Below are 26,497 nucleotides of genomic sequence, written 5' to 3'. Positions count from 1 at the left end.
CAAGTTCTATCATTGGTTCACAACTAAACCTTTCAGCTTCACCCAAACTTCATGGGGGGCAAAAAAATGCTATCATAGTTCCACAAAAATAAATGAGCTTGCAGCAACCACAACTTAGCTATAATAAGTCTCGATCTAGCACTACATGCAGAGACGGCTACACCAGACTCCCTGTTCCTTCCACCTCAGTATTCACAGCATTGCCGTTCCAGCTGCAGTCAGGTTACCAGGAACCAGCCTTCCTAATGCTAAATCAGCTGGGAAGGTGTGGTTAGTGCACATTTAGTTTACTGCTCTTTGCCATTTGGAGCTCAGCCATTACTTTGGAGATGTCTGTTTGCTGGATTTAGTTTTCCACTGTGAGCATTTGCAGTTGAGTAGGTGACACCCCTGATGCAGCAGGAAGGCGAAACGAAGATTTCTTTGTCGGGTGAAGGAAGGCTGGTTCCCAGTAACCTAACTGTAGCTGGAACGGCAATGCTGTGGATCCCGAGGTGAAAGGAACAGGGAGTCTTCGGAGTAAATAACATCTGGTGTAGCTGTCTCTGCATGCAGTGCTGGATCGGGACTTATCACAGCTAAGTTGTGGTTAGCTGCAAGCAGTTTTGTGGAACTATGATAGCATTTTTTTGTCCCCCATGAAGTTTGGGTGAAGCTGAGAGGTTTAGTTATGAACTTCTGAAGTAAAGATTGATGGAAGAACGGATATAAATGTGTGGAGTTTCTTTTCTCTAAGATCCATGAAGCCAAACTGAGATCTTTTTTTCTCCACATTTAAATTTGTCCTTCCACCCATGTGAGACTGGATTTATTTCAGTGAGTAGTTGGCACAACGTTAGCGAGATAAGCTTCCCCAAACTAGTGCTAGCACATGTCTTTTTTTGTATTATATTTATGATATTGTAAGTGTGCTACCTGGATAGTAAGAGTAATTGAAATCACCCATTATAATACTGTTGCCCAATTCTCCAGCTTTCCTAATCTGTGAAAACATTTCTTCATCTGTCTGCTCATTTTATCCCGGGAGACAGTAGTATAACCCTACCTTTATTTTCCTTCCCTTCACGCATGGAATTTCTATCCATATGGATTCCACACTGCTATCTATGTCATGCAGAATGTTTATTTTATTTGATTCAATTCCCTCTAACATATAGCGCAATCCCCCTCCAATTTGATCTACTCTATCCTTGTGATATAATTTGTACCCAGGTAATACAGTGTCACATTGATTGTCCTCCTTCCACCAGGTCTCCGAGATGCCTATTATATCTACCTCATCATTCAGTGCTATATACTATAATTCTCCTATTTTAATTTTTAGGCTTCTAGCATTTGTATACAGACACTTCAAATTGTGGTTTTTTTCATGTAACTACAGACTGCTGAGAAGACAGGGAAAATTTGGGTTGCTCACTCTGCCTTCCTCTTAAACCCTTCTGGCTTTCTTTCACCATTACTGAAACCTCTCTACTGGGACTCCCTAAATATCCTGTTTCAATAGTATCCTTCAAGAATACCTCACACTGAACCAGCAGCTCCTGGGTGACTGTCGGCTTTCCCCCTAATCTCAATTTAAAAGCTGCTCTATGTTGTGTAAACCTGCATTACATAAAAGGAAAGTGCCAACTACAGAATCTGGGTCCACTAATCGTAGGAATTCAACCACAGGAAGGAAGCTAAGACTTAAAGGCAGCTGAAGGTTTGATATATAAAAAAATTTTCTCATTTTGTGTCTAAGCAAAGTGCCTACATCAGCGCACCTAGCCAATAATTGCACCTAACTTACTCCCTTTTTTATCAAGCTGCGCTAAAGGATTTTAGCGCAGGCTGTTGAGGTAAGTGCTCCAATGCTCATATGAATTCTATGAATGTCGGAGCATTTACTGCGCTGGCCCATACTAAAAACCTCTAGCGCAGCTTGATAAAAGGGGCCATTAATTAATCAACAAGCTTAATCAGCACTAATAACTGGCACACAACATCTCATAATTGCCATTAATTGGACTTATTTATTTAATTTGTTTTCTCCCCAAAGACTTAACTGAAAGTTAGGTGCCTATCTTGATAAACATGATTCTATAAAAAGAAGGCGTCAAGTCCAAAGGTCCTATCTAAAATGGGCATGGTTAGGGGAGGACTGTGGACATGTTTTCGAGTTAGGCTTCTGTTTTTGACTTAAGCACACATATTTAGGCCAAGAAAACCCTGGCATAAGTACAGTGTGCCTGAAAGTTGGGATGCCTAATGCCACTTAAGCTGTGCTAAGCTTGATTCTATATGGTACACCTAACATTTACAAAATTGTGCTTAGTGCTGCACTAGACAGTGTCGAGTTTTTAGGTAATCTATATAGAATTGGGGCCTAAGTGCATAGAATTGGGGCCTTAAATTCCAGGTCATAAACAAACATCTCCTAACTGAATTTAAAACATACATTCTAGTGGAGCCTTAACATTCCTATTTCTAGGGAAAGGGGGTGTGATATGATATACTGCCTTTCTGTAGTTACAATCAAAGTGGTTTACATTATTATATACAGGTACTTCCTTTGTACCTGGGTAATGGAAGGATAAGTGACGTGCCCAGAGTTACAAGGAATGCAATAGGAGTAGCACTGAACTGCAAGTCCACATATATAATCAAGGATGTATATTCAATACACTCCTCTCTCTCCAACCCTTTGACCTTGAGGAAGTCACCTTACCCCTCTAGGCCAAGATAACCATTTACCTCTCTTTCATCTTTGGAAATATGCAGAATAACCGCATTAGAAGCAGCTGCTTATATGTGTCTGAAGTAGAGAATGACATGGTGGCGGTTACCCGCGGCTAGCCACGTTTAGCCGCAGGTAACCCGCCGAAACGGGGAAAGAAAAATAGCAGTCGCTGCGGGGACGGGGACAAGGCCATTCACCGCCCCGTGGAGCGGTGAATGGTCTTGTCTCCGCAGTGAGGCATCAAGGATCGCGCGGTCCCCGCAGCCCCTGCCTGCCCGATCGATCGATCTTAGCCAGCTCCCTCCCTTCACCTCACCTTAGTTTGCAGGCTTTCTTTTTCGGCGACTCGCACGCTATCAAAGAGCCGCGCACGCGTGGCTGCTCAGTGTTCAATCTTCTACTCTGACGCAACCGGAAACAGGAAGTTGCAGCAGAGCAGAAGATTGAACACTGAGCAGCTGCGCATGCGTGGCTCTTTGAAAGCGTGCAGGTCGCCGAAAAAGAAAGCCTGCAAACTAAGGTGAGGTGAAGGGAGGGAGCTGGCTACGATCGATTGGGCAGGCGGGTGGGGGCTGCGGGGACCGCGCGATCGCGCGTGTTCCCGGCTCACACTGGAAGGAGGGAGTGAAAGGGAAAAAGATTCTGGGCCAAGGGGATGAAGACGGAAAGAAAAACCCACAGCAGGAAAGAAAGGGGAGGACAGGCAGATGAGCCAGATGCTGGAAGCAGGGAGGGGGGGAAGAAAGAGGGAAAGAAGCTAGATGGGGTTGAAAAGAAGAGACACACTGGGATGGAAGAGGAAGATAGGGGAAATCTGGACAGAGGAAGAGGGGAAATTATGTGCATGGGGCATAGGGACAGAGACATAAAGGGGACATGCCATGGGGATGATATATGGACACAGGGGGGGGGGGCAATGGCAGATACATAGGGGAGATATTAGAAATGGGGAAAATAGGAGCACAGAAGCGAGATGGTTTGTGGGGATGGGACAGGGACCGAGCTCGCAGGCTCCAGTGGCTTCCACAAATTACATTGTAACGTGCCACGAAAATAAGAGGGAGGAAGGTAGATAGATAGGCCACGCGAGAGGAGCTGAAGGGTGGTGGTGGAAAGGAATAGAACAGACATTGAAAGAGGGTAGAAAGGAACAGACTCTGAAGGGAAATGTGGAAGACAGAGTGGGGAGAAGACGCTGGAAGGGAAGAAGACAGATGCCAGACTATGGGGGAGCGGAGGGAAAAAGATGGGTGCTAGACCAATTGGGGGGGGGGTGAAGGGAGAGGCACAGTAACAGCAAATGGAAGACGCAGAGAGAAGACACACAGTGGGTGGAAGGAATTGAATGAGAAGATGTGGAAAGCAGAAACCAGACAACAAAGGTAGAAAAAAAAAAGAAATTCTATTTATTTATTTATTTATTTTTTGCTTTAGGATAAAGTAGTATATTAGTTGTGTTGATAAAAATTTATAAACAAAGCCCTGCCAGCTGAACATCTCTTTCTCTAGTTCAGCAGCAGGAACTTTGATTTATAAGAAAGGAATAAGCTAAATATTACAGTACTAAGGCTTATATGGATGCTGCGGGGACGGGGCGGTGAATGGGATGGCAGTGGCGGTGACGGGGCGGTGATGGTGACGGTACGGTGAAGGAAACGGTGGTGACGGGGTGGTAAAGGGAACGGCGGTGACGGGGCGGTGCAGAGGATGGTGGGCCGGGGACGGGGCGGTGATGGGGACAGATTTTTTCCCCCGTGTCATTCTCTAGTCTGAAGTACTAAAATATACAAAGTGTACTGTCACCCTACTGGGATGAAAGCTATTATCTAAAGCAAACATTAACAACACTTTTAGTGCAATGTGTCTAGTGGTCATGAACACTAAGTTTTGCATCTAAATCCACAAGTTGCTTGCAGAATACTGTCAACCATCTTTTGAACTCTGCCTCCTTCCGAGGGAGCTGCTCCTGTCTCCTCAGTTATTTTTCTGCAAGCAAGTTGCTCAGAAATGTTTGTGCTCTGCGGTTTTATTATTTCCAGATATTTTTTTCTAAGTGTTCAGTCGGCAGCTCGGTCCCCAGAGATTCCCATCTGTTGGGACCTATGCCTGAGGGAAGATGCAGACACATGCTATGGAGTCTGCTACTAGCAGGATCACCTAGCTAGCCAGTCAGCTTCTGTATTTTTTGAGCTTAGGGGCCGTCCCCTACATAGCTGCTCGCATACTTGATTTATCAGGAGCTTGAATGCAGGGGCTGTCTGCCTCCTTCCCAGCTTAGAAACATAGAAACATAGAAAAAAGCAGCAGAAAAGGGCTATAGCCCACCAAGTCTGCCCATTCCAAGTATCCCCTCCCCTGAATTTACTCCCTTAAAGATCCCACGTGAGTATCCCATTTTCTCTTAAAATCCGTCACGCTGCTGGCCTTTATCACCTGGAGTGGGAGTCTGTTCCAATGATCCACTACTCTTTCGGTGAAGAAGTACTTCCTGGAGTCGCCATGAAACTTCCCTCCCCTGATTTTCAGCGGATGCCCTCTGGTGGTCGAGGGTCCCATGAGCCAGAAGATATCATCTTCTGACTCGACGTGTCCCGTGATGTACTTATATGTTTCAATCATATCTCCCCGTTCTCTTCTTTCCTCAAGTGAGTACAGCCGCAATTTTTTTAATCTTTCTTCATACGTGAGATCCTTGAGCCCCAAGACCATCCTGGTGGCCGTTCGCTGAACTGACTCGATCCTCAGCATGTCCTTTCGGTAGTGTGGTCTCCAAAACTGAACACAGTACTCCAAGTGAGGCCTCACCATGGCTCTGTACAACGGCATCATAACTTCAGGTCTCCTGCTGACGAAACCTCTGCGGATACACCCCATCATTTGTCTTGCCCTGGAGGAAGCCTTCTCCACTTGATTGGCAACCTTCATGTCCTCACTAATGATCACCCCTAGGTCGCGTTCCGCCGTGGTCCTAACCAAGGTCTCACCATTTAGTACATAAGTTCTACGCGGGTTTCTCTTACCCAGGTGCATTATCTTGCATTTTTTAGCATTTAAGCCTAGCTGCCAAGTAGTTGACCATTGTTCCAGCAACAGTAGGTCGTGTGTCATATTATCAGGTAATAAGCTTTTGCCTACTATGTTGCAAAGTTTGGTGTCGTCGGTGAACAGTGATACCCTTCCTCTAAGTCCTTGCGTCATATCTCTTATGAATAAGTTAAATAGAATCGGGCCCAGAATCGGGCCCAGGACCGAGCCCTGCGGCACTCCACTGATCACGTCCGATGCTTCGGATGGGGTACTGTTCACCACCACCTTCTGAAGTCTACCGCTCAGCCAATCCCCAAACCATGTAGTTAGAGTGTCTCCTAATCCTATCGATTTCAGCTTGTTCAGTAATCTTCGATGAGGGACGCTATCAAATGCTTTACTGAAGTCCAAATATACCACGTCCAGTGACTCTCCGGCGTCCAGTTGTCTAGTAACCCAGTCAAAAAAGCTAATCAGATTAGATTGGCAGGATCTGCCCTGGGTGAACCCGTGTTGGTGTGGATCACGCAGTTTTTCTTCGTCTAGGATTGTGTCAAGATTCTGTTTGATCAGTGTTTCCATGAGTTTACACACTAGAGACGTGAGACTCACTGGTCTGTAGTTTGCTGTCTCTGTCCTGCAGCCCTTTTTGTGGAGTGGGATTACGTTGGCGGTTTTCCAGTCCAAGGGGACCCTTCCTGTGCTTAGGGAAAGATTGAAAAGAACAGATAATGGTTCTGCCAGGACTTCCCTTAACTCCCTGAGCATTCTGGGGTGTAGGTTATCCGGTTCCATGGCTTTGTTTACCTTGAGTCTTGATAGTTCGTCATAGATGCTACTGGGCGTAAATTCGAAATCTTGAAATGGGTCTTTCTGGTTATCTCCCGTCTGCAGCTGTGGACCAGCTCCCGGTGCTTCTCGGGTGAACACTGAACAGAAGTATTTGTTTAGTAGTTCTGCCTTCTCAGAATCTGATTCCGCAAATCTGATTCCGATTGCTTCAGGCGTACTATCCCATCTTTGTTTCTTTTCCTGTCACTAATATAGCTGAAGAAAGATTTATCCCCTTTCTTAATTTTCCGTGCTAGCTCTTCCTCCATTCGGAGTTTGGCTTCTCTGACTGCTGTTTTGACAGCTTTAGATCTGTCTAGATAGTCCTCTTTCGCCCCCTCTCTGCCTAAATGTTTGTAGGTGATAAATGCATCTTTTTTCTGTTTAACTAGGTCTGAAATTTATTTACTGAACCATTGGGGTCTTTTGTTTCTCCTGCGTTTACTTACTGTCTTTATGTATCGGTCTGTTGCTTCGTGTAGGATGGACTTCAGAGACGACCACATATCCTCCACATTGTCAGATATTGCTTGTTTATGTAGCTCCTGATTGACAAAATCTCCCATGCGGTTGAAGTCTGTGCCTCTAAAGTTGAGAACCCTTGTTGCTGTGTTTGTCTTAGGGAAACCTTTCTTGAGGTTGAGCCATACCATATTATGGTCGCTGGAGGCCAGTGTGTCTCCTACTGAGACTTCCGTGACGCTATCTCCGTTGGTGAGAACTAGATCTAGTAACGCCTGGTCCCTGGTGGGCTCCAATACCAATTGCTTGAGACGTGCACCCTTTATGGAGGTTAATATTCTTTTGCTGCTACCCGTAGTCGCGGAGAGTGTGTTCCAATCTGCATCTGGCAAGTTGAAGTCTCCTAGCATTACTGTGTCCCCGCGCAGTGTGATGTTCTCTATGTCCTCGATTAATTCCATGTTTTTGTCCTCCTGTTGCCTGGGAGGTCTATATATCACCCCAAGGTATAGGCATTTTTCATTCCCTCTGGCCAGGTTCACCCAGAGGGATTCCCCGGTGTATCTAACATCTGTGATTCTGGTGGTTTTGATGCTTTCCTTAGTGTATAGCGCTATCCTCCTCCCAATTTACCCTCTCGGTCGCAACGAAGTAGGTTGTACCCTGGTATAACCATATCCCACCCATGCGATTCCGTGAACCAGGTTTCGGATATCGCTATCACGTCAAGATCGGTGTTTGTTATCTCAGTCTCTAATGCTAGAATTTTATTGCCCAAGCTGTGTGCATTAACATACATAGCCCTCCATATCTGTGAAGAGATTCCTTTACGAGCTAGTGTGGCTCCTAAATTATCAGTGATATATCTCCCTGAATTATTGTGGATATCATTGGTACTTACCTTAGACTTGGTAGTGTGAGTGCGACTTGCCTCCTCAGGGTGGTTTCTTACTGCTCTAGGATATAAGTATGTACTCTCCTCCAACTTACCTAGTTTAAAGCCCTATGGAGTAGGCGGGCCAATCGATGTCCAAATACGTTTCTACCTCTTCTGGTTAGGTGGAGTCCGTCTTGGCTGGGATTAATAGTGGGCTGGCTGCATGATCCTCTCTCCCTTTGCAGTGCAAGATTTTATGGGGGTTGAGGATCAGTCCTGACCTAGGTCCAACTGGCAGCCCAAAGACCAAGTTCTTCTCCATTTATCCCAGCTCATTCCTGAGCTGAAGCAGGCAGGCACATGGCACAGTAAGGCTATTAGAGCCTATGGGGAAAATCAGGGGCAGGGGGGTCTCCAAAAGTGAAATTTTGGTTTCTGCAGCAAATTTTTGTACTTCAGGGAAGTCCCCACGGGCCAATTTTGGCGTGATTGTACTGGTGGTGGCCATCTTGGATTTTAAACAATCTTTTTTTCTAAAGCCTCCATTTACCTCAAAACCCTTTAATTTTGCTTAAAATTGACAGGGATGGACTCCTCAGGCCTTCCTACCCCTATACCATGCCAGGCTTGTACTGGATGGCCAACTGAGGAGTGTCCGTGTCCATGTCCCGTGTGCGATGCCTCCTCAAAGTCATCCAAGGCTGAGGATCCACTGGAGGTGCATTCTCAAGGGAAGAGACCCTTTCCAAAGCCCTCCAAAAGTGCATTGGCCAGGCACCGACACAGAAAACCATCTGGTTGTCCACATGGTCAGACCACATGACTGCCCACAGAGGACTCCCACCTCTGTCAGTCGCCCTGTTGTATTTCTTGTATATTTACTGTTGACCTTTATTAAACTAATTTTAGCAAAATAATAAAAATATACTGCCTTACTGTATCTTTTTTTTTAAAAAAACAGGCTGAAGAGGCTGCAAAAACCCAGAGGAAAAGAGAAAAACCGAAGGGCTGGAGAGAAAGAACAGGAAGCAGAGGCTGGTGCTACCAAGCATGCAATCTGCAGGGCACCCCTGGAAGCTCTTCAAGGAACCAGTTCACAAACTGGACCAGGAGCAGCTTATCCAGGTACAGAGCTGAAAGCTATTTCCATCCACCTGCTTAGAGACAGAAAATACTAAGGAAGCTGGGAGGGAAATTGGTCCTATATCTCACAGCTCTTCAAGTATGTTCTATCTCCACATGCTGGTCAATGGACATAACTATCCCATGAATAGTGGGAAGGACACTATGGAAAGGAGCTTTCATCAGCTGGGTGAGAACCATGCTGAGATTCCATGACATAGTAGGAGATCTGATTGGGGGCTTAGTCAATAACAAACCTCTCATGAATTAACTAGAGGCAGAAGCCAGAAGCGCAGAGATCAAGAGCAAGCCCTCCGCGCTCCCGCCTGGGCCCGAACTGATCTCTGAATAACTGCAGTCAGCTCTCGCAGGACTCGCGAGAACTGACTGCAGCCATTCTGAGATCGGCACAAGCCCAGGCGGCAGCGCTGAGGGCTTCCTCCTGATCTCTGCGCTTCTGGCCTGTGCGCTGCTGGCTGGGAAAGATGAGAGCCCGTCTAAGGAGGGAGGAATTTAAAAAAGGTACCAAGGGGGTATGATTAAAGGGTTTGATTAAAAAAGGTACTGGGGGTACTTGGGGGGATGATTTAAGGTACTGAGGGGGGGGAACGTGGTTGTATGGGGGGGCATGGGGGGATAATTTAAGGTGCTGGGGGGCACTTGGGAGTATGATTTAAGGTACATGGGGGTATGGGGGATGATTTAAGGTACTGGGGGCACATGGGGTTATGGGGGTATGATTTAAGGTACTGGGGGGCATGTGGGGGTATGGGAGATGATTTAAGGTACATGGGGGGTATGGGGGATGATTTAAGGTAGTGGGGGGCACATGGGGGAATGATTTAAGGTACTGGGGGGGGGCCTGCCTGCCTGCCACTAGGAGTGCCTGTCATTAAGCCTGCCTGCCTATCACTAGGTCACTAGGCCTGCCTGCCTGCTCTGTGCCCTGTCCCGGCCTTCCACTAGACCACCAGAGAGGGGGACAGGGTACAGAGCCTGGCTGGGAGAATTTGGTTCAGAATGGGGTTTTTTTTCTTGTTTTCCTCCTCTAAATCTAGGGTGCGTCTTATGGTCAGGTGCGTTTTATGGAGTGAAAAATATGGTATTTCATTTTTGTAAATCGCTTAGAAATTTGTTTGGAAAGGGTTTTATCAAATTTTAAATAAAACTTGAAACTTGAAAACTTGCTCTCATTGTGCCAGTCAAAAACTCGTCCCCTGCTTAGAATGAGAGCTGGCTGGGTCTTCTGCTAGCAAGGCTGATGGGGATGGGAATGGTGGGACTGGGAATGCTGGGAAGGGTGAGAAGCAGGCAGGTACCTATGTCTTTGAGAGTAGTAGCAATGCTGCCTCTGCCTACCAGAAAACCTCCTAGTTGAGGAGGTAGCAGCTGCAAGTTGCCGAGACAGGGACTGGATAGTGTCTGTATCTTCCTTTATAAGATCAGCCACCTCTTCTATCTTATCCCCAAATAAGTTGTCTCCTTGGCAAGATGCATCTACAACCTCCCCTGAACTGCTGGGTCCAGGTCAGAGACACACAGCCATGAGAGTCTACACATTCCCACACCCACAGCGGAGAGTCTGAATGCAATGCCAAAAATATCATGCAATCCTGGCCATATATTTTCTTCACCACAGCTGTTTCTTTGTCAGCTGACAAAGTTCTTCAGCCTGCTCATATGGGAGAGAATCAGTCAAAGATAGCATCCTGCGAGCCAAAGACATCAAGTACATGCTTGTGTAAAGCTGATAGGAAAACTGAATGCAAAAGATGAGTATCGAGGCCTGAAAAGCTTTCCTCCAAAACAAATCTAAAGTCCTGGCTTCTCTGCCTTTGGGAATCAAGGCATGAGTCCTAGCATTCTTGGCTCACTTAGAAGCAGATTCTACCACTAAAGAGTGTTGAGGAAGCTGGGCCCTCTTGAATCCAGGAGCCTTTTGGATACAGTACCGAGTATCTACTTTCCTTGGCATGACCTGCACTGACAGTGGGGTCTCCCAATTCCTCATCAGTGTGTCCTTAAGGATAGGCAATGGTACTCTGTCCCTTTCCTTGGGTAGAGATTCACAATCCAAGAACATAGGTTCCTCCTTTTTCTCCAACTTAAATAGGATGACCAAAGCCATCTCCTTAACAAAACCAGTGAAGGAGAGAGACTTTAGTGGAAGCTTTCTTCTCTCCTAAGGTGGCAACAAGTCAAATGGGTTGCCATATGACTCCTCTTCCAAGACAATGTAGATCCACATCTGAGTCCCAAGAACGGTTCCAGTCAGAGACCCCTCCAAGACAGAGTGAGTTGAGAGGTGTTCCGCCTGCCTCAGTCTAGTGGAGCAATGTCCACATCTCTTAAGATCGCTGAGGTACATCCCTATCATTGGATTCTGAGAAGTCACCCCCTTTTCCCCCCATCGATGGTGAATGCATCAAGGCCAGCTCAGATACTCTTCAAGGCAAAGTGTCTGAGCTCAGCACACAGGCTCTAGTCAAGCCTCAGTGAGAATATAGGGCCAAGCCTCTTCAGGTATAAGCATCCTCAATGCTGAAGCGGTGTGCAGCAGTGGGATCTGCACCAGCTCCTCTCTGAGGATTGCCAAGTACCACTCATCTGAAACAAGCATCAGCTAAACCTGGGAAGCTGGTACAGGGATAGACCGAGAAGGTGTTGGTGTCAAATTGAAAGCAGGGATCTGGCTGCCCAGCGACTTGCATATCAGCACCTCCACTAAAGATAGGGAGTGATCTTGGTGCTGATGATTCTTGGGTATTGGAATCTCCTATGCCAATGCTTCTTGAGCTTCCCTCAATGCTCTGTATCACGGTCCTTCAGTGAGGATGATATCGAACCCATACATATTCTCAGTGACCAGTCCTGGAGCCAACTAACAGCACCTGATATCAAGTGAGGTGGAGTCCCCCTCAATACCGGCACATGCCCAGTGGTTCTCCATGCTTGGGCATGCTACCAAGCCTTCAAGGAGCCAAACAGCTTCTCATGTTGAACCTGCTGAGCCTTCTGGGTACTGGTCTGCATTTGGGAACAGAGAGAGCACTAATTAGAGTCATGGTCAGGTCCAACTGTGTGGGTTCATTACCAAGATGACCCAATTACATTTGGTACATCTCTTGAAGCCACTGAGGGTCTTCTTAGATATGTGAAAAGAATCACAGCCAAATTAAACTCCTTAATGGTGAGTTGAAAAAGGAGCACACTCAAATTGAGGACAAGGCTCCGGCCCATAAATAGGTCTATCACAATGAAAAATAAAGGAAACTTTTAAAAAAATGCCGCACAACTCAAGGAAATAATACCAGGAAGGAATATTTAGAGAAAAAAAGAAGTTAAAATAATAAACAAAGCAAAAGGGAAGGCACCAATTTGCATGTGACTAAGGAGAACAATGATAAAACACATCCTCTCTAATCCACAGATGAAGCAAGACTGAGGGACCTCTCACCCAAACATGCATGGTACAGTGCTGCTAGAAGTTTCTACACAATTTTTTTTTTAATTATTTTATTTTTATTCAAATTTTACATTTTAGACAAGCACTTCAACTTGAATGTAGATTAAAATTAAAATACAGGAAACATGGATGGTAACCCCATCCAGGGAATTATTGAAAGAAAAATTTAACATTCATTATTTTGTCCACAATGATCCAAGACCTAAGCAAACAACAAAAGATGGAAATCACAAAATCATGTATCAGGACATAATAGAAATAAGAGAGACCACTTCCGGCTGCCGGTTCGCTAAACTGTCAGAATCAGAATCACCATTGGTCCTATGGTTACTTCCCCCTTCCTTGGCCACAATAAATTGTAACAACTGTTTGGGTTCAAAAAATAGGAAAGATTTTCCTTCTAATGAGATACAGCACTTAGCAGGAAATTTTAATACAGAGGAAGCACCTAGAGCAATAACTCTAGGTCTATAAACCAGAAAGACTTTTCTTTTCTTTTGCGTCTCACAAGAAATATCTGGAAATATATGAATTATTGAACCCAAAAAAGTTTTATTCATATGTCGGAAATAAGTTTGAAAAATCAAATCTCTGTCAAACTCTAAGGCAAATGAAATAATAAGAGAACCGTATTTTCACGCATATAACGCGCGCGTTATACACGATTTTACAAACCGAGTATAACCATGCGCGTTATATGTGTGAGCGCGTTATACAATTTTTTTTTTCTCATTGCGATCCGGCATCCCCCCTGCAAACCGGCATCCTCCCCCCCGCTTGCGTCACCCCCCCCCCTCGCAATCCTACATCCCCCCGCATCGCAAAGACATCGCTTACCCGATTGGGCACCGGCACCAGCACCAATGCACAGGACGTGCCAGTGCCAGTGCCCGAAGATCCTCCCTCGCCTGGGCTGGGCTGGGTGGTTCGAGGGAGATCCTCCCTCTTCCCTGTGCTGGGCTGGGCTGGGCTTTGAGCATTTGCGCATGCTCAAAGCCTTCTGGTCTCACTCTCTCCGAGATTCTCAGATTCAGAATCTCGGAGAGAGCGAGACCAGAAGGCTTTGAGCATGCGCAAATGCTCAAAGCCCAGACCAGCCCAGCACAGGGAAGAGGGAGGATCTCTCTCACACCGCCCAGCCCAGCCCAGCCCAGGCGAGGGAGGATCTTCGGGTACTGGCACGTCCTGTGCATTAGTGCTGGTGCCCAATCGGGTAAGCGATGTCTTTGCGGTGCTGGGGGGGACGTAGGATCGCAGGGGAGGGGGGGTGACACGAGCGGGGGGGGGGGGAGGATGCCGGTTCGCAGACCAGAAGAGGGAGTAAGCGGGGGTGGCGGAAGGAGGTTATAGCAGCATGCGCGGTATACACGTGTGAGTGCTATATAGATTTTTTTTTTTTTTTTACAGCAATGCTTTGTTCCCGCGCGCTATACGCGTATGTGTATTATACAAGTATGCGTGTTATATGCATGAAAATACGGTAGTCCTCTCAGTTATTACTTCCAGAGAGCTTTCCAGAAAATTTGTTAAGTTCAGTCCACTTTTATCTGGTTCTGCTGGGTCCATAGAAGTAGAGCTTTTCTGTTTCTTTTCCAAGGTAATATATTGCACTCTAACAATAGGCGGTAGGCTTTCTTCTGGCACTAAAAGAACTTCTTTTAAGTATTTTCGGACCATTTCCAGACCAGAAATCACAGGAGACTGGAAAATTCAAAAACCTGAGACTGTTTCTCCTCTGTTTACTTTTCATAAATTCCAATTTTCTATAAATAAAAGATTGCTCTTTAATAGTTTCCAATTCCAGTGATTTAAGTGAATCAATCTGGTAATCATGTTACTGTATTTTTTCATCCTGCTCTCTTACTTTAAGTTCATGTTCCTTTAACTGAGAGCTGACAGTACCACTATCCAAATGTAACACTGATACTGCCTTTTTGAGGTTGCAGTCCATTGTCGCAATGACTTCCCACTAGTTTAACTATCTCTCCAAATTGTTGGCTAATAGGAGCAGAAATTAAGTTCTTACCATCTTCTGTGAATGGTGCCAGTAAACTGGCTACAGTGGGAGTCTCACCTCTCAACAATTCAGCCCCCACTGCTCCTCTGGGGTTCTCCAGCTGTCCCTGTCTCCAGGTCTGCAGAAGTACCTCTCCTTCCACAGGGTTCCCACTCCCAGGCTGAAGAGGAAGAAGCCTGTATTTTGATCGGGCTAAGAGAAGCCCAATCCATGCTGAGGTTCACCAAAGCCTCTGGTGTTCCTCCCGATGCCGGTAGGGTCCCTCTCTGATAACGCGCAAATCCCACGTCAAGCATCGTCTGGATCAGGTTACCAGAGCTCGCGACTGCCGTAGGATTCAGCTGCATAGCTCCTTTCCTCTTCTCCATCAGTTGGCCGAGAAACAGAAGCAGCGAAGCTGCGGAAACAGTACCGGAGGCCAAGCAGGAACAAAGACACACTCTGCCCCGCTTCTCTGATGGAAAATTTGGCCAATGCTTGTTGGGAGAGGGAGAGTCAGAGGACGCTGACATGGAGCTCACCGCCAGACATCCGACTCAATCGCCATCTTGGATCCACCGCCTCTACATAATTATAACTAGCTAGTACCATGCTAGGCTCTATCACATGATGTCATCCAGCTGTGAGTATAAAAGGCCTACTTGTCCTCTGAGAATGCTTTATTCATTGTAGCATCCCTCCTCCCATTCCAGATGCACATAATCTTAACATTTTCCAGAAATATTCAATGAAAGAAAATGCTTTAATGAAATTAGGTACCTTTATTAGCTGAACTTATTATTAGCTCAATCACCATTAGGTAAAATCATTCCTGTATAGTATTACCTATTTTGGGAAACTGGAGAAAAAGTGATACATTAAGTAGCTGACCTAAAATAAGCCCAGCTTGGGTGCTCTAAAATTTGCAGCACAATAGTACAGGATGGACAGTTGATTTTTCCAAAAAGATCTACAAGTCTGGGAAAAAAAGCATGAATGCCTTACAAGATTTTGCAAGTCGCAGCCAATTAAAAGGGACAGCTCATGAGGGAAAATGCTGTACAGCCAACATGCATGATCACCACTGGATGCCACGTCTCAGATGCCACAGCACAATACTGTTAATCCGATACTGCAAGGGAGATCCTAGAGAAATGCAACCAGCTCTGCAGTTGTCGATACCAATAAGCCAGTGATCTCTAGATACAATAAAAGGTATAAGCAAACATCCTACTCCGTGTATCTACACACCAAAATGAAAATACTTATTCAAAGAGCTGGTTACCTTGTAAGAAATGTTCTTCTGCTGGGCAGTTTCTGACACTTTTTCTACTAGGTTTTGTAATCGTTGTTGTGTTGCATGTGACACATAACTGATGACGTCTGGATGAATTTCCATAATCCCGTGCTTTTTACCTAAGGTAACAGGATGAAAGATCCTCAGTAAAAGGACTTTTCACATAAAACATAAAAGGTAAGTTTTTGATTCATCCGGGCCAGTGACATCTGTAACAACAAGTCATACTGCCAAAATCTAAAACTTTGCCCCAAGTTACAGAAGCAACCTGGCAGCAGAAACCCAGCACTTTGCACATATTGTTCATTTTGCTCCATTTTCACTGTCTGTCCTCTGTAGGTAAGAGTGCATAAACAGAATGGACAAACCAGATGCTGGGGACTGTGAAAATGGCATTGAGTCTCAAGAACCAGTTACATTTTCTAAACTCTCATTTTTATAAGGCCAAACATAGGAAGCCTTGCACTTGAACACACTAAATGCTCCTTTTTCCCCTTTGAATGTTCAAACAATACTTTAAAAAGAAAAGAAACCAAGACTGAGGCAGTGAGTTCCAAAACCCATTATGTACAAAAAGGTTTTTTTTTCAAGAATTCTATCCTATAGAATATTCTCTTCACTGAATATCGTAAACCTTTGTTTCCATTATGAACTCATTGTTGAGTACATTTTTTTTTCAACAGGTTTTGGACTCCGACATAAATAAAGGCCAGGTAAGAGTACTATAGTACAATTATAACAATGGCAACTTTTCAACTTGCCAACTTTTTACCCTCTCTAAGCATGTATGCTAAAAAAATTACTATGAATGCCATGCAAGAGGACACTGTAATGAAAATACACTTCAAATGCCGAAATTAAACATGCACAAAAGGAGACCATACATACACAGCGCAAGAACTACAAAAGTTTACATACAATTAACAAAGGCCAAACAGGCTAGTGCAAACTTTTTACAAATGTGAGCTCTGCAGTCCCATACTCTAAAGCGGCCCCTGTCCTGCAAGTATCTAATTCCTACAAGGTTTTCATGTTCAAGGTTTTCATGTTGCAAAAAGCAGAGCTTTGGTGTACCTATTTCTAGTATTCTTCGCTGCAACAAGGCTGGCAGCAGGAAGGTCTCATCTTTACACGACCTTGTTAATGTGCCAACTAACTCAGAGTTTGTTGCTAATATCCGTGCACTTTCTTCTGATAGGTTGACACCTGCCATTGATGCCACATCATTAATATCGTCATCGTCCCTAAGAAGAAAAAACACAAGATAGTGGTTACCATTAGTTTTATTAAAAGTTGATATACCGCTTGTTATTCCAACAGGTCCAATTAGGGTTTCTTGGGCAGTCAAACTGTCTATTATCATGCAGATGGGGAAGTCTGAAGCAGAGAACTCATTTATGAGTTTAGTTTACCCCCTATTACCAGCTGAAGGAAGAACAATTTTATTAAGCCTATTTCTGAAGATGAAACACCAGTAGAAATACCCTTCTAAAACTGCCCTGTTAACAGAAATTTGTCAGGTTTTATTCTTACCTAAAAGAACCTCCCCCAGGTTCTTTCAGTTTATTCTTCTGCACAGCGGCTACTTGTGATGAAACAGTAGAAAGCGTTTTGGCTCCAGGTAATACAGCTGATTTTACCACTGGGACTGTAACAAAAACCAAACAAAAAATGTATATCTACCACACTTAGAAAACATTTTAAAATGCTGCAAAGTACCTACAGTGTTAAGCTGCTTAACCTATTTTTGTAGGAGAAAAATTAAGACAAGTGAGGCAAATCTATGATAAACCACATCACCACAAAACAACTTGCCAATATTGTACTCACAATTACAGCAGCAAGGATAAAAGACCTCAGATTGCCTTAAAGCCTTCAGTATTTTTTTTTCCCTAAACAAACTGAGAATGGTAATCATTGGTCAAAGAAAAATCCAATTCTCTGTCCGTTTAGTAAGAATTATTATTAAGGACTACGGACAGTCTGAGGTCTTTTCTACTCACTGCTATAATTGTGAGCTCACTAGTAGCAAATTCTGTTTTGTGGTTGATGTGTTTTAGCCTATCTTTATATGTCAGGTCATTTTACATAGAAACATAAGAATTGCCGCTGCTGGGCCAGACCAGTGGTCCATTGTGCCCAGCAGTCGACTCCCATGGCCGCCCCTAGGTCAAAGACCAGTGCCCTAACTGAGACCAGTCCTACCTGCGTACGTTCCGGTTCAGCAGGAACTTGTCTAACTTGTCTTGAATCCCTAGAGGGTGTTTTCCCCTATGACAGCCTCCGGAAGAGCATTCCAGTTTTCTACCACTCTCTGGATGAAAAAGAACTTCCTTATGTTTGTACGGAATCTATCCCCTTTTAACTTTAGAGAGTGCCCTCTCGTTCTCCCTACCTTGGAGAAGGTGAACAACTTGTCTTTTCCCTTCAGTATCTTGAATGTTTTGATCATATTCCTTCTCAGTCTCCTCTTTTCTCTCTTTTCAAGGGAGAAGAGGCCCAATTTCTCTAATCTCTCACTGTACAGCAACTCCTCCAGCCCCTTAATCATTTTAGTCGCTATTCTCTGGACCCTTTCGAGTAGTACCATGTCATTCTTCATGTACGGCGATCAGTGCTAGACGCAGTATTCCAGGTGAGGGCGTACCATGGCCCGGTACAGCGGCATGATAACCTTCTCCGATCTGTTCGTGATCTCTTTCTTATTCATTCCTAGCATTCTGTTCGCCCTTTTTGCCGCCACTGTACGTTGCATGGATGGCTTCATCGACTTGTCGACCAGTACGCCCAAGTCTCTTTCCTGGGGGGTTCCTGGACATCCTGTATTCGTGTATAAGATTTTTGTTACCGACATGCATCACTTTACACTTATCCACACTGAATCTCATTTGCCATGTTGCGGCCCATTTCTCAAGCGTGTTTATGTCACGTTGCAGATCTTCGCAATCCTCCTGCGTCTTCACTACTCTGAATAACTTAGTATCGTCTGCAAATTTAATCATCTCCCTCGTTGTGCCAATTTCCAGATCGTTTATAAATATGTTGAAGAGCATGGGCCCAAGCACCAAACCCTGTGGCACTCCACTGGTGACGCTTTTCCAGTCCGAGTGTTGTCCATTTACTCCCACTCTCTGTTTCCTATCCGTCAGCCAGTTTTTAATCCACATGAGTATTTTACCCTTGATTCCATGGCCCGCAATTTTTCGAAGTAGTCGTTCATGCGGAACCTTGTCGAACGCTTTCTGAAAATCCAGATATACAATGTTGACTGGGTCACCCTTGTCTATCTGCCTGTTTACTCCCTCAAATTAGTGCAGCAAGTTCATCAAGCAAGATCTTCCTTTGCTGAAGCCGTGCTGGCTGGTCCTGATCAGATTGTGTTCGTCAAGGTGCTCAATGATGCGGTCCTTTATCAGCGCCTCTACCATCTTTCCCGGTACTGAGGTCAGACTCACCGGTCTGTAGTTTCCTGGATCACCCCTCAAACCTTTCTTGAAGATCGGCGTAACATACACCATATTCCAGTCTTCCGGAATCCTTCCCAATTTGATCAACAGATTGGCTATTAGTTGAAGCAGTTCAGCTATAGCCCCTTTCAGTTCCTTGATTACCCTCGGATGGATGCCATCCGGTCCCAGGGATTTAACATTTTTAAGCCTATCAATCTGCCTGCATACCTCTTCTAGACTGATCGTCAACCCAGTCAGTTTCCCGTCTTCGTTTCCCGCGTAAAGCCTGTCAGCTTCCGGTATGTTGTGCATATCCTCTTCGGTAAACACAAGCACAAAAAATGTGTTCAGTTTGTTGGCGATAGCTTTGTCCTCCTTTTGCACTCCCTTTATTCCATGGTCATCCAACGGCCCCACCGCTTCCTTTGCGGGTCATTTTCCCTTAATATATCAAAAGAGCAACTTGAAGTTTTTCGTCTCCTTGGCTATTTTTTCCTCATAGTCTATTTCAGCCCCTCTTACCGCCTTATAGCACCTGCTTTGATGCTGTTTGTGCTTTTTCCAGTTTTCGTCCGTTTTCGACCTTTTCCATTCCTTAAACGAAGTCTTCTTGTCTCTGACCGCTTCCTTCATCGCACAGTGAGCCATGCCGGTTCCTTGTTCTTTTTCCTCTTGGATCCTTTGTCGATACGTGGTATATATAGATTTTGTGCCTCGGTGACTGCGTCCTTAAAAAGGGGCCATGCTTGTTCTACAGTGCTTATCCTTTTCTTAATCTTCTTCCCCACCATGAGTCTCGTCCCTTCGTAATTCCCTTATCGGAAGATCAGCGCCGTGCCCGTCATTCTGGATCGATGTTTCGCCCCTGTGTCCAGGTCGAAGCGGATCATATTGTGATCACTGGTTCCCAGCGTCCCCTCTACTTCTACACCTTGCGCCGGTCCTCATAGTCCATTTAGAATTAATTCCAGAATTGCGTTTCTTCTCATATTTTTTCCTGACAAGTTGTTCCAGGAAGCAATCACCTACAGCATCCAGGAACTTGGTCTCCCTACCGCAGCCGGAGTTGCCTAGGTTCCAGTCTATCCCCGGATAATTGAAGTCACCCATGATAACTGCATTGCCTCCCTTGCAGTTGCGTTTAATCTTGTCCGTCATTTCTCTATCGATTTCTTCGGACTGCCCTGGGGGGTCGGTAGTAGATGCCGATCTTCGTTTCCGTTCCATTTGTTCCCAGAATTTTGACCCATAGAGACTCTAACTTATTCTTTGTGTTCTCTCCGGTAGATTCAATTCCCTCTTTGACGTATAGGGCAATGGCATCACCTTTTTCAGCCACTCTGTTTCTGCGGTATATCTTGTATCCCGGTAGCACAGTGTCCCAGACACTTTCCTCAATCCACCATGTTTCTGTGATGCCGATGATGTAAAGGTTATCTTTTTGTGCCATAGCTTCTAATTCACCCATCTTATTCTTTAGGTTCCTTGCGTTCATGTATATACACTTGAGTTTGCGCCTGTTACTTTCTTGCATTTTCTTCCCTTTTGTGTATCTTTTGATCCGTTAGGATTTCTGGCTTGCCTATGATCCAGTGAATCTTCCCCGCTGTCTTTCTGTACGGTATACTCTGGGTATACCGGTTCCCGAACCATCGACTCTCGGTCGACTGTCGGCTTTCCCCTTCTTCTTAGTTTAAAAACTTCTCAATTTCTCTCTTGATGTTGCCTGCAAGTAGCCTCGTTTCGTCTCCACTGAGGTGGGGTCCATCCTTCCTGAATAGCTTGCTCTTCCCCTAGAACGTCATCCAGTTGCGCACAAAGTGGAATCCTTCTTCCTCACATTGCTTGCAGCTCCGTCTGCCTCATCAAATAGAAAGCAATACTAACAACTTAATCATGTGAAAACTACCATGTATAATGTCCACCAAATGCAACAGCATTTACATACAACTCTCTGTAAAAGGGTTATGTTTTATGGTTTAATTTTATCTAATATACTGCTCTTCCTTAGGCAATAACAGGGTGGTTTACAATAACAATAAAATCTTATAGAAATAGAAAGGAACTACAAATCAAAGAAAAGAGACACCAAAGAGAGGAAAAAAAAAAAACCTCACACAACATAATATACAGACTGCAGTTCTAGTTAACCCTCAACACCACACGGAGCATCCTTTTTTATGCAGCATACTCATATGCATTCCTGAGAGCAAACTTAGGTGGGCTATTTATGCCTTCCTTATAGCAAACATGTGCTTGTTTACTGGTAGAATATTTTTTTTATAAAAGCACATAAGTGTATATGCTCTTTTTATAAAATAACAAAACAAGTATAGATATATGCCTTCCCCATTGGAGGTAAGGAATAAGTTCAATCTTCTAAACTTCCTTAGGAATTGAAAAAGTCTTTTTTGTGCAAAAAAACTGATAACATTGCCCAAAGAGGGCAATTTTCAAAACCACTTACCAATGTTTTTTAATTCAAAAACAGAGGGGAGAGGGGTGTGTCTTAATGTCTGAGAACTTGGGACAGTAATTTCAGCATTTCAAGATAATGGGTAAGATTTTATATGCATACCATTCCCAATAAAAATGTAAATCATTAAAAGGAAATCTTCATATCCTCTACTGTACTAACCACTGGATTATCAGAATCCTTCCTAGGGGACAATTATTCATAAACAAAGACCATACAAACAAAGTAAAGCTCTCCATACAGTACATTAGTAGAACTACTGGACAACCACATTACCTGTTTGGAGTTGATTTAATTGAATTTGTGGAGGAGCAGTGAGCATAATCCGATTATGAGGTTGTCTCAGTGCCACCATAGGAGTCTGCGTCAGTGTGACCTGTGGTGGTCTAACCATAGTACTTGCTTTTTGAGCCTGTTGGATAACCTGTAGGAAAGCAGAGGAGCAATTATAATAGCAGGAATGAACATAATACATCTTTAAAATGGAAAAAGCAATTGCTGTACAGAAAGGTAATTATAACAACTTTATAAAAATCTGGGGGCCATTAGAGAATTATTGTAATGAATGAACATCGTTTTCCTTTCTGATGGATACATGTATTTTATTGGGGGGAGGGGGGAAATTGGATGATTAATATTTTTATTTAATGATTGGATTTCTGTTGAATTGTTGGGTGGGGGGGAAAGGGTTATAATTTCTACTTTAATGGATTATATGTATAAAAATGTCAAGTGCTGTATATTTTATTAGTAATGTAATGTTTTAATATTAATCACTTGTTTGTCAGTTTTAAAATGAATAAAGAATTTATTTTAAAAAAAAATTAAAAAAATGCATCTCTAAAAGCTTTCCTACTATGCTCACTGAGGGGCAAAACCAGATGGCACAAAGGCACTGGCACAGGTTTGTAGCACTTTTAGCATATAAATCACTAGCTCAAATCCTGCTCAGGTCAATAGTTATTCAAAGTCATTGCTGTTTGAAAGCTGGTTAGTGACTGGTATGAAATAACTTGGTGTTTCAAGTCAGGTCCCAGTGAGTTTTCAAGTTTTATTAGAGATTTGATATACCGCTTAGGGTGATGGCCATCAGAGCAGTTTATATAATATCCCAGTTTGGGTGACTTAACATTAAAAGGGGAAAAGAGAATATTAAAAGGAAGAAGAGATAAAAGGAGGAAGTAATGAACTCCATTAATTATATGAAAGTGATAGGAATAGGAGAATAGAGAAATGGTATAGACCTCTGGTGCCAATGCACTGAGACACAAATCTACAACTGCTGTCAAGTTAGCTAAGATATAAGGGGAGTTGAAAATTAAGTGTTAGACCTAAAAGGCATCTCTGAATAAAGGCCTTGAGAGAGCTGTGGAAGTCTGAATAGGAGGAAAGAAACCTAATTTCAGGGAGTAGAACATTTTACAATGTAGGGCCTGTGTCGCTAAAGATCTTTGGATGGATGGAGTCATGGCAGATCTAGCAGAGGGATGATACATGTAATAAATTGGATTGGGAAGATCTTAAAGTTCTAGTAGGCATATAAGCAATAATGTATTGTGAAAGATAGAGCGGAACGCCTGAATGATATACTTTGTGAACAGGAGTCCATATCACTAAATGTATCACACTTGGAACTAACTGATGCCATTATAAAGAATTATCATCAGTTTGACATTTATATGTAAGATAAAGGGAAAACAAAGCATTTGGATAGGTTACTTTGAAACAGAACACAATGACCAATACGCTTCTCCTAACTTGGGCTGTGGAAGCTTCAGGACACACACAGAACTATGCACTGGCTACATATAGAGAATGCATTGTGAATCCATATATTTCCATCCCAATCCAGAAGAGATAATAAAAGGACTTTGGCTTACATACCAGCGGCGTAGGCTGCCCTGGCTTCCCAACTTGTGGAGGCTGTGTGAGACTTATTACAGGCTGCTGCAGAGTACTTGTTACAGTGGCAGTGGGTTTTCCTGCAGTGCGCTGGATAGAGCCACTAAGCATCACCGCTGTAAGTGCGGTCGTAGCTTGCGTGGACGGCTGCTGTTGCTGGCTCTGCTGAATAAAAGCTGCTGAGTCTGGAGTTAATTGTCTTAGGGCAGGTAAACTCCTCTGAGGGAAGGAAAAAAATAGCCATGTTAGAGGCACAAACATCATGACATAATTCTACACATGCAAAATGCTAATGCATTTGATATACCACCTTTGTGTGATACAACCAAAGCAGTTTAGAAAGTGGTTCCCAAACCTGTCCTGGAGGCTCCCCAGCCTGTCAGGTTTTCTAGATATTCACTAGGTTTACATATTATATACAGGTACTTTCTCTTTCCCTAATGAGCTCACAATCTAAGTTTTTGTACCTGGGGCAATGGAGTCACCTGATGCCCAGGATCATAAGAACTGCTGCCAAACCTCCCCAACCCCAAGAAAACCAACTGACAAGGGGGAGAGACAAGAAGAAACCTCAATCTAAATTAATCAGCAAATTGCACATAGTGTGAAACAGGAGAACCCTCAGTAACACAGCCACCCACTAAGGGAAAGGCTGTCACCGGCTGACACTCAGAAAGAGTGTAAACTGTGAAACATCCCCGGGTTCTTCCTGTGAGTGAGAGTAAATCAAGTGCACCCCCAAAAAGTGCTACGTGTGAAAAAAGATTCTAGAAATCAAAAAAACACACTATGAGGTTAAGAAATTCTTGTCTCTACTCCTTGCCAGGGGGGCCAAACAAGGAAGGAAAGTGTCCAAATCTGTCCAAATCAGAACCAAGCCAGTCAATAAATGGAAGTACTTAGCTTCTTTAGACTGTAGAACAGCCAGCCGATGTGTAACATCATCCGTCCAACGGGGCTCCGTTTCGGGGGTGCACACCCCCTTCCTCAGGAACAACTGGACTGTAATAAGACTGGTGATTCCTCCGGCGTGGCTTGGAAAGTAAGGCAGAAAATGGCACCTAACAGAGGGAAACGCCTCCAGATTTAAACTGCAGCCACTAGTATTATTGGATGAAAAAGTCAGATGACCAATTTCTTGAGGGAAGAGGTGGAAATTCCCTGAATACCAAAAAAGAGTAAAAAATGACAGCATATCAACTGAAGTAAGTCCCACAAAAAATGCAAATGGGATTATACTGTGTGTACGAAAAAAAGGAAATTAGGCAAAAGTCAGTTCGCAAAAAAGGCTAGTATGTAAGTTGCCATTCTATATACTCATTATGTCCGTTAGGAATAAGGGTCTGTAATTCAAATATCCAGTATTGTTCTCTTCTCTGTAACCACTTGGTTTTATTACCCAGATAGTCAGCAAACAGATGTTCAATAATGAACCAGCGTAAGTCTCGGAAAGTATGGCCATATTGGATACAATGGGGGACCATAGGAGAATTCAATGATTGAGTGTTGATCCGTGACCGATGTTCTATCAATCGGGTTCTGACAGTTCTCTGTGTGCGACCCACATAGATCATAGTGCAGGGGCAGATGATAACATAAATAGCCCACATGGATTTACAAGTGGTGTCTGACTTTAAAGTGTATAATCTGCCAGTATTAGGATGTTGCCACTGATTGCCCTGAATGGTAGTATGACAAATGTCACAAGTGTCACTGCATCTGGAATGACGGCCTTCCCGCATAGTAAAGCCCCTGTTCTTGCTATACCTAGAATGAACCAGGTAGTCTCCTAAGTTCTTTGCCCGGGAATACGCTATGCGGGGAAAATCCTGGAAGACCGGGTGAAGCTGAAGAATAGACCAATGTTTCCGGATGCTCTGGGCAACACGGGCAGCATGATTAGAAAAAGTCAATATGCATGTGGTGCCCTCCGCTTCTTGAGTAGAAGTCGTTGAAAGGAGGAGTTCCCTATTAGCGAAAAGGGCCCTAGTATAAGCGTTCTGTAGAACGTTATGAGGGTACCCTCTCTCCTTGAATCTGGCGTAAAGTTTCCTCGCTTGAAAGCGGAACTCTTTGGTGTCAGAACAAATCCTACGGACACGGAGGAACTGGCTGACATTGGTCTATTCTTCAGCTTCACCCGGTCTTCCAGGATTTTCCCCGCATAGCGTATTCCCGGGCAAAGAACTTAGGAGACTACCTGGTTCATTCTAGGTATAGCAAGAACAGGGGCTTTACTATGCGGGAAGGCCGTCATTCCAGATGCAGTGACACTTGTGACATTTGTCATACTACCATTCAGGGCAATCAGTGGCAACATCCTAATACTGGCAGATTATACACTTTAAAGTCAGACACCACTTGTAAATCCATGTGGGCTATTTATGTTATCATCTGCCCCTGCACTATGATCTATGTGGGTCGCACACAGAGAACTGTCAGAACCCGATTGATAGAACATCGGTCACGGATCAACACTCAATCATTGAATTCTCCTATGGTCCCCCATTGTATCCAATATGGCCATACTTTCCGAGACTTACGCTGGTTCATTATTGAACATCTGTTTGCTGACTATCTGGGTAATAAAACCAAGTGGTTACAGAGAAGAGAACAATACTGGATATTTGAATTACAGACCCTTATTCCTAACGGACATAATGAGTATATAGAATGGCAACTTACATACTAGCCTTTTTTGCGAACTGACTTTTGCCTAATTTCCTTTTTTTCGTACACACAGTATAATCCCATTTGCATTTTTTGTGGGACTTACTTCAGTTGATATGCTGTCATTTTTTACTCTTTTTTGGTATTCAGGGAATTTCCACCTCTTCCCTCAAGAAATTGGTCATCTGACTTTTTCATCCAAT

The 26,497-nt window shown here is 44.0% G+C and overlaps 1 protein-coding gene across 1 annotated transcript in view; it reads right to left on the bottom strand.

Annotated features, from left to right (window-relative positions):
- Window positions 1-26,497, bottom strand: part of TAF4 (TATA-box binding protein associated factor 4) — a 200,974-nt gene that overhangs the window by 33,555 nt on the left and 140,922 nt on the right. The window contains exons 8-12 of the mRNA XM_033914827.1: window positions 23,607-23,843; window positions 21,999-22,146; window positions 17,331-17,445; window positions 16,872-17,041; window positions 15,786-15,916 (exon numbers count right to left, since the gene is read on the bottom strand). Coding sequence (XP_033770718.1) covers window positions 15,786-15,916; window positions 16,872-17,041; window positions 17,331-17,445; window positions 21,999-22,146; window positions 23,607-23,843 — 801 coding nt within the window. The remainder of the gene's footprint in view (window positions 1-15,785; window positions 15,917-16,871; window positions 17,042-17,330; window positions 17,446-21,998; window positions 22,147-23,606; window positions 23,844-26,497) is intronic.

Source organism: Geotrypetes seraphini, chromosome 11 (genome assembly GCF_902459505.1).
Source record: "Geotrypetes seraphini chromosome 11, aGeoSer1.1, whole genome shotgun sequence".
Taxonomy (NCBI): domain Eukaryota; kingdom Metazoa; phylum Chordata; class Amphibia; order Gymnophiona; family Dermophiidae; genus Geotrypetes; species Geotrypetes seraphini.
The sequence above is the reverse complement of the archived record's forward strand: the minus strand, read 5'-3'. Positions and strand labels throughout refer to the sequence as shown.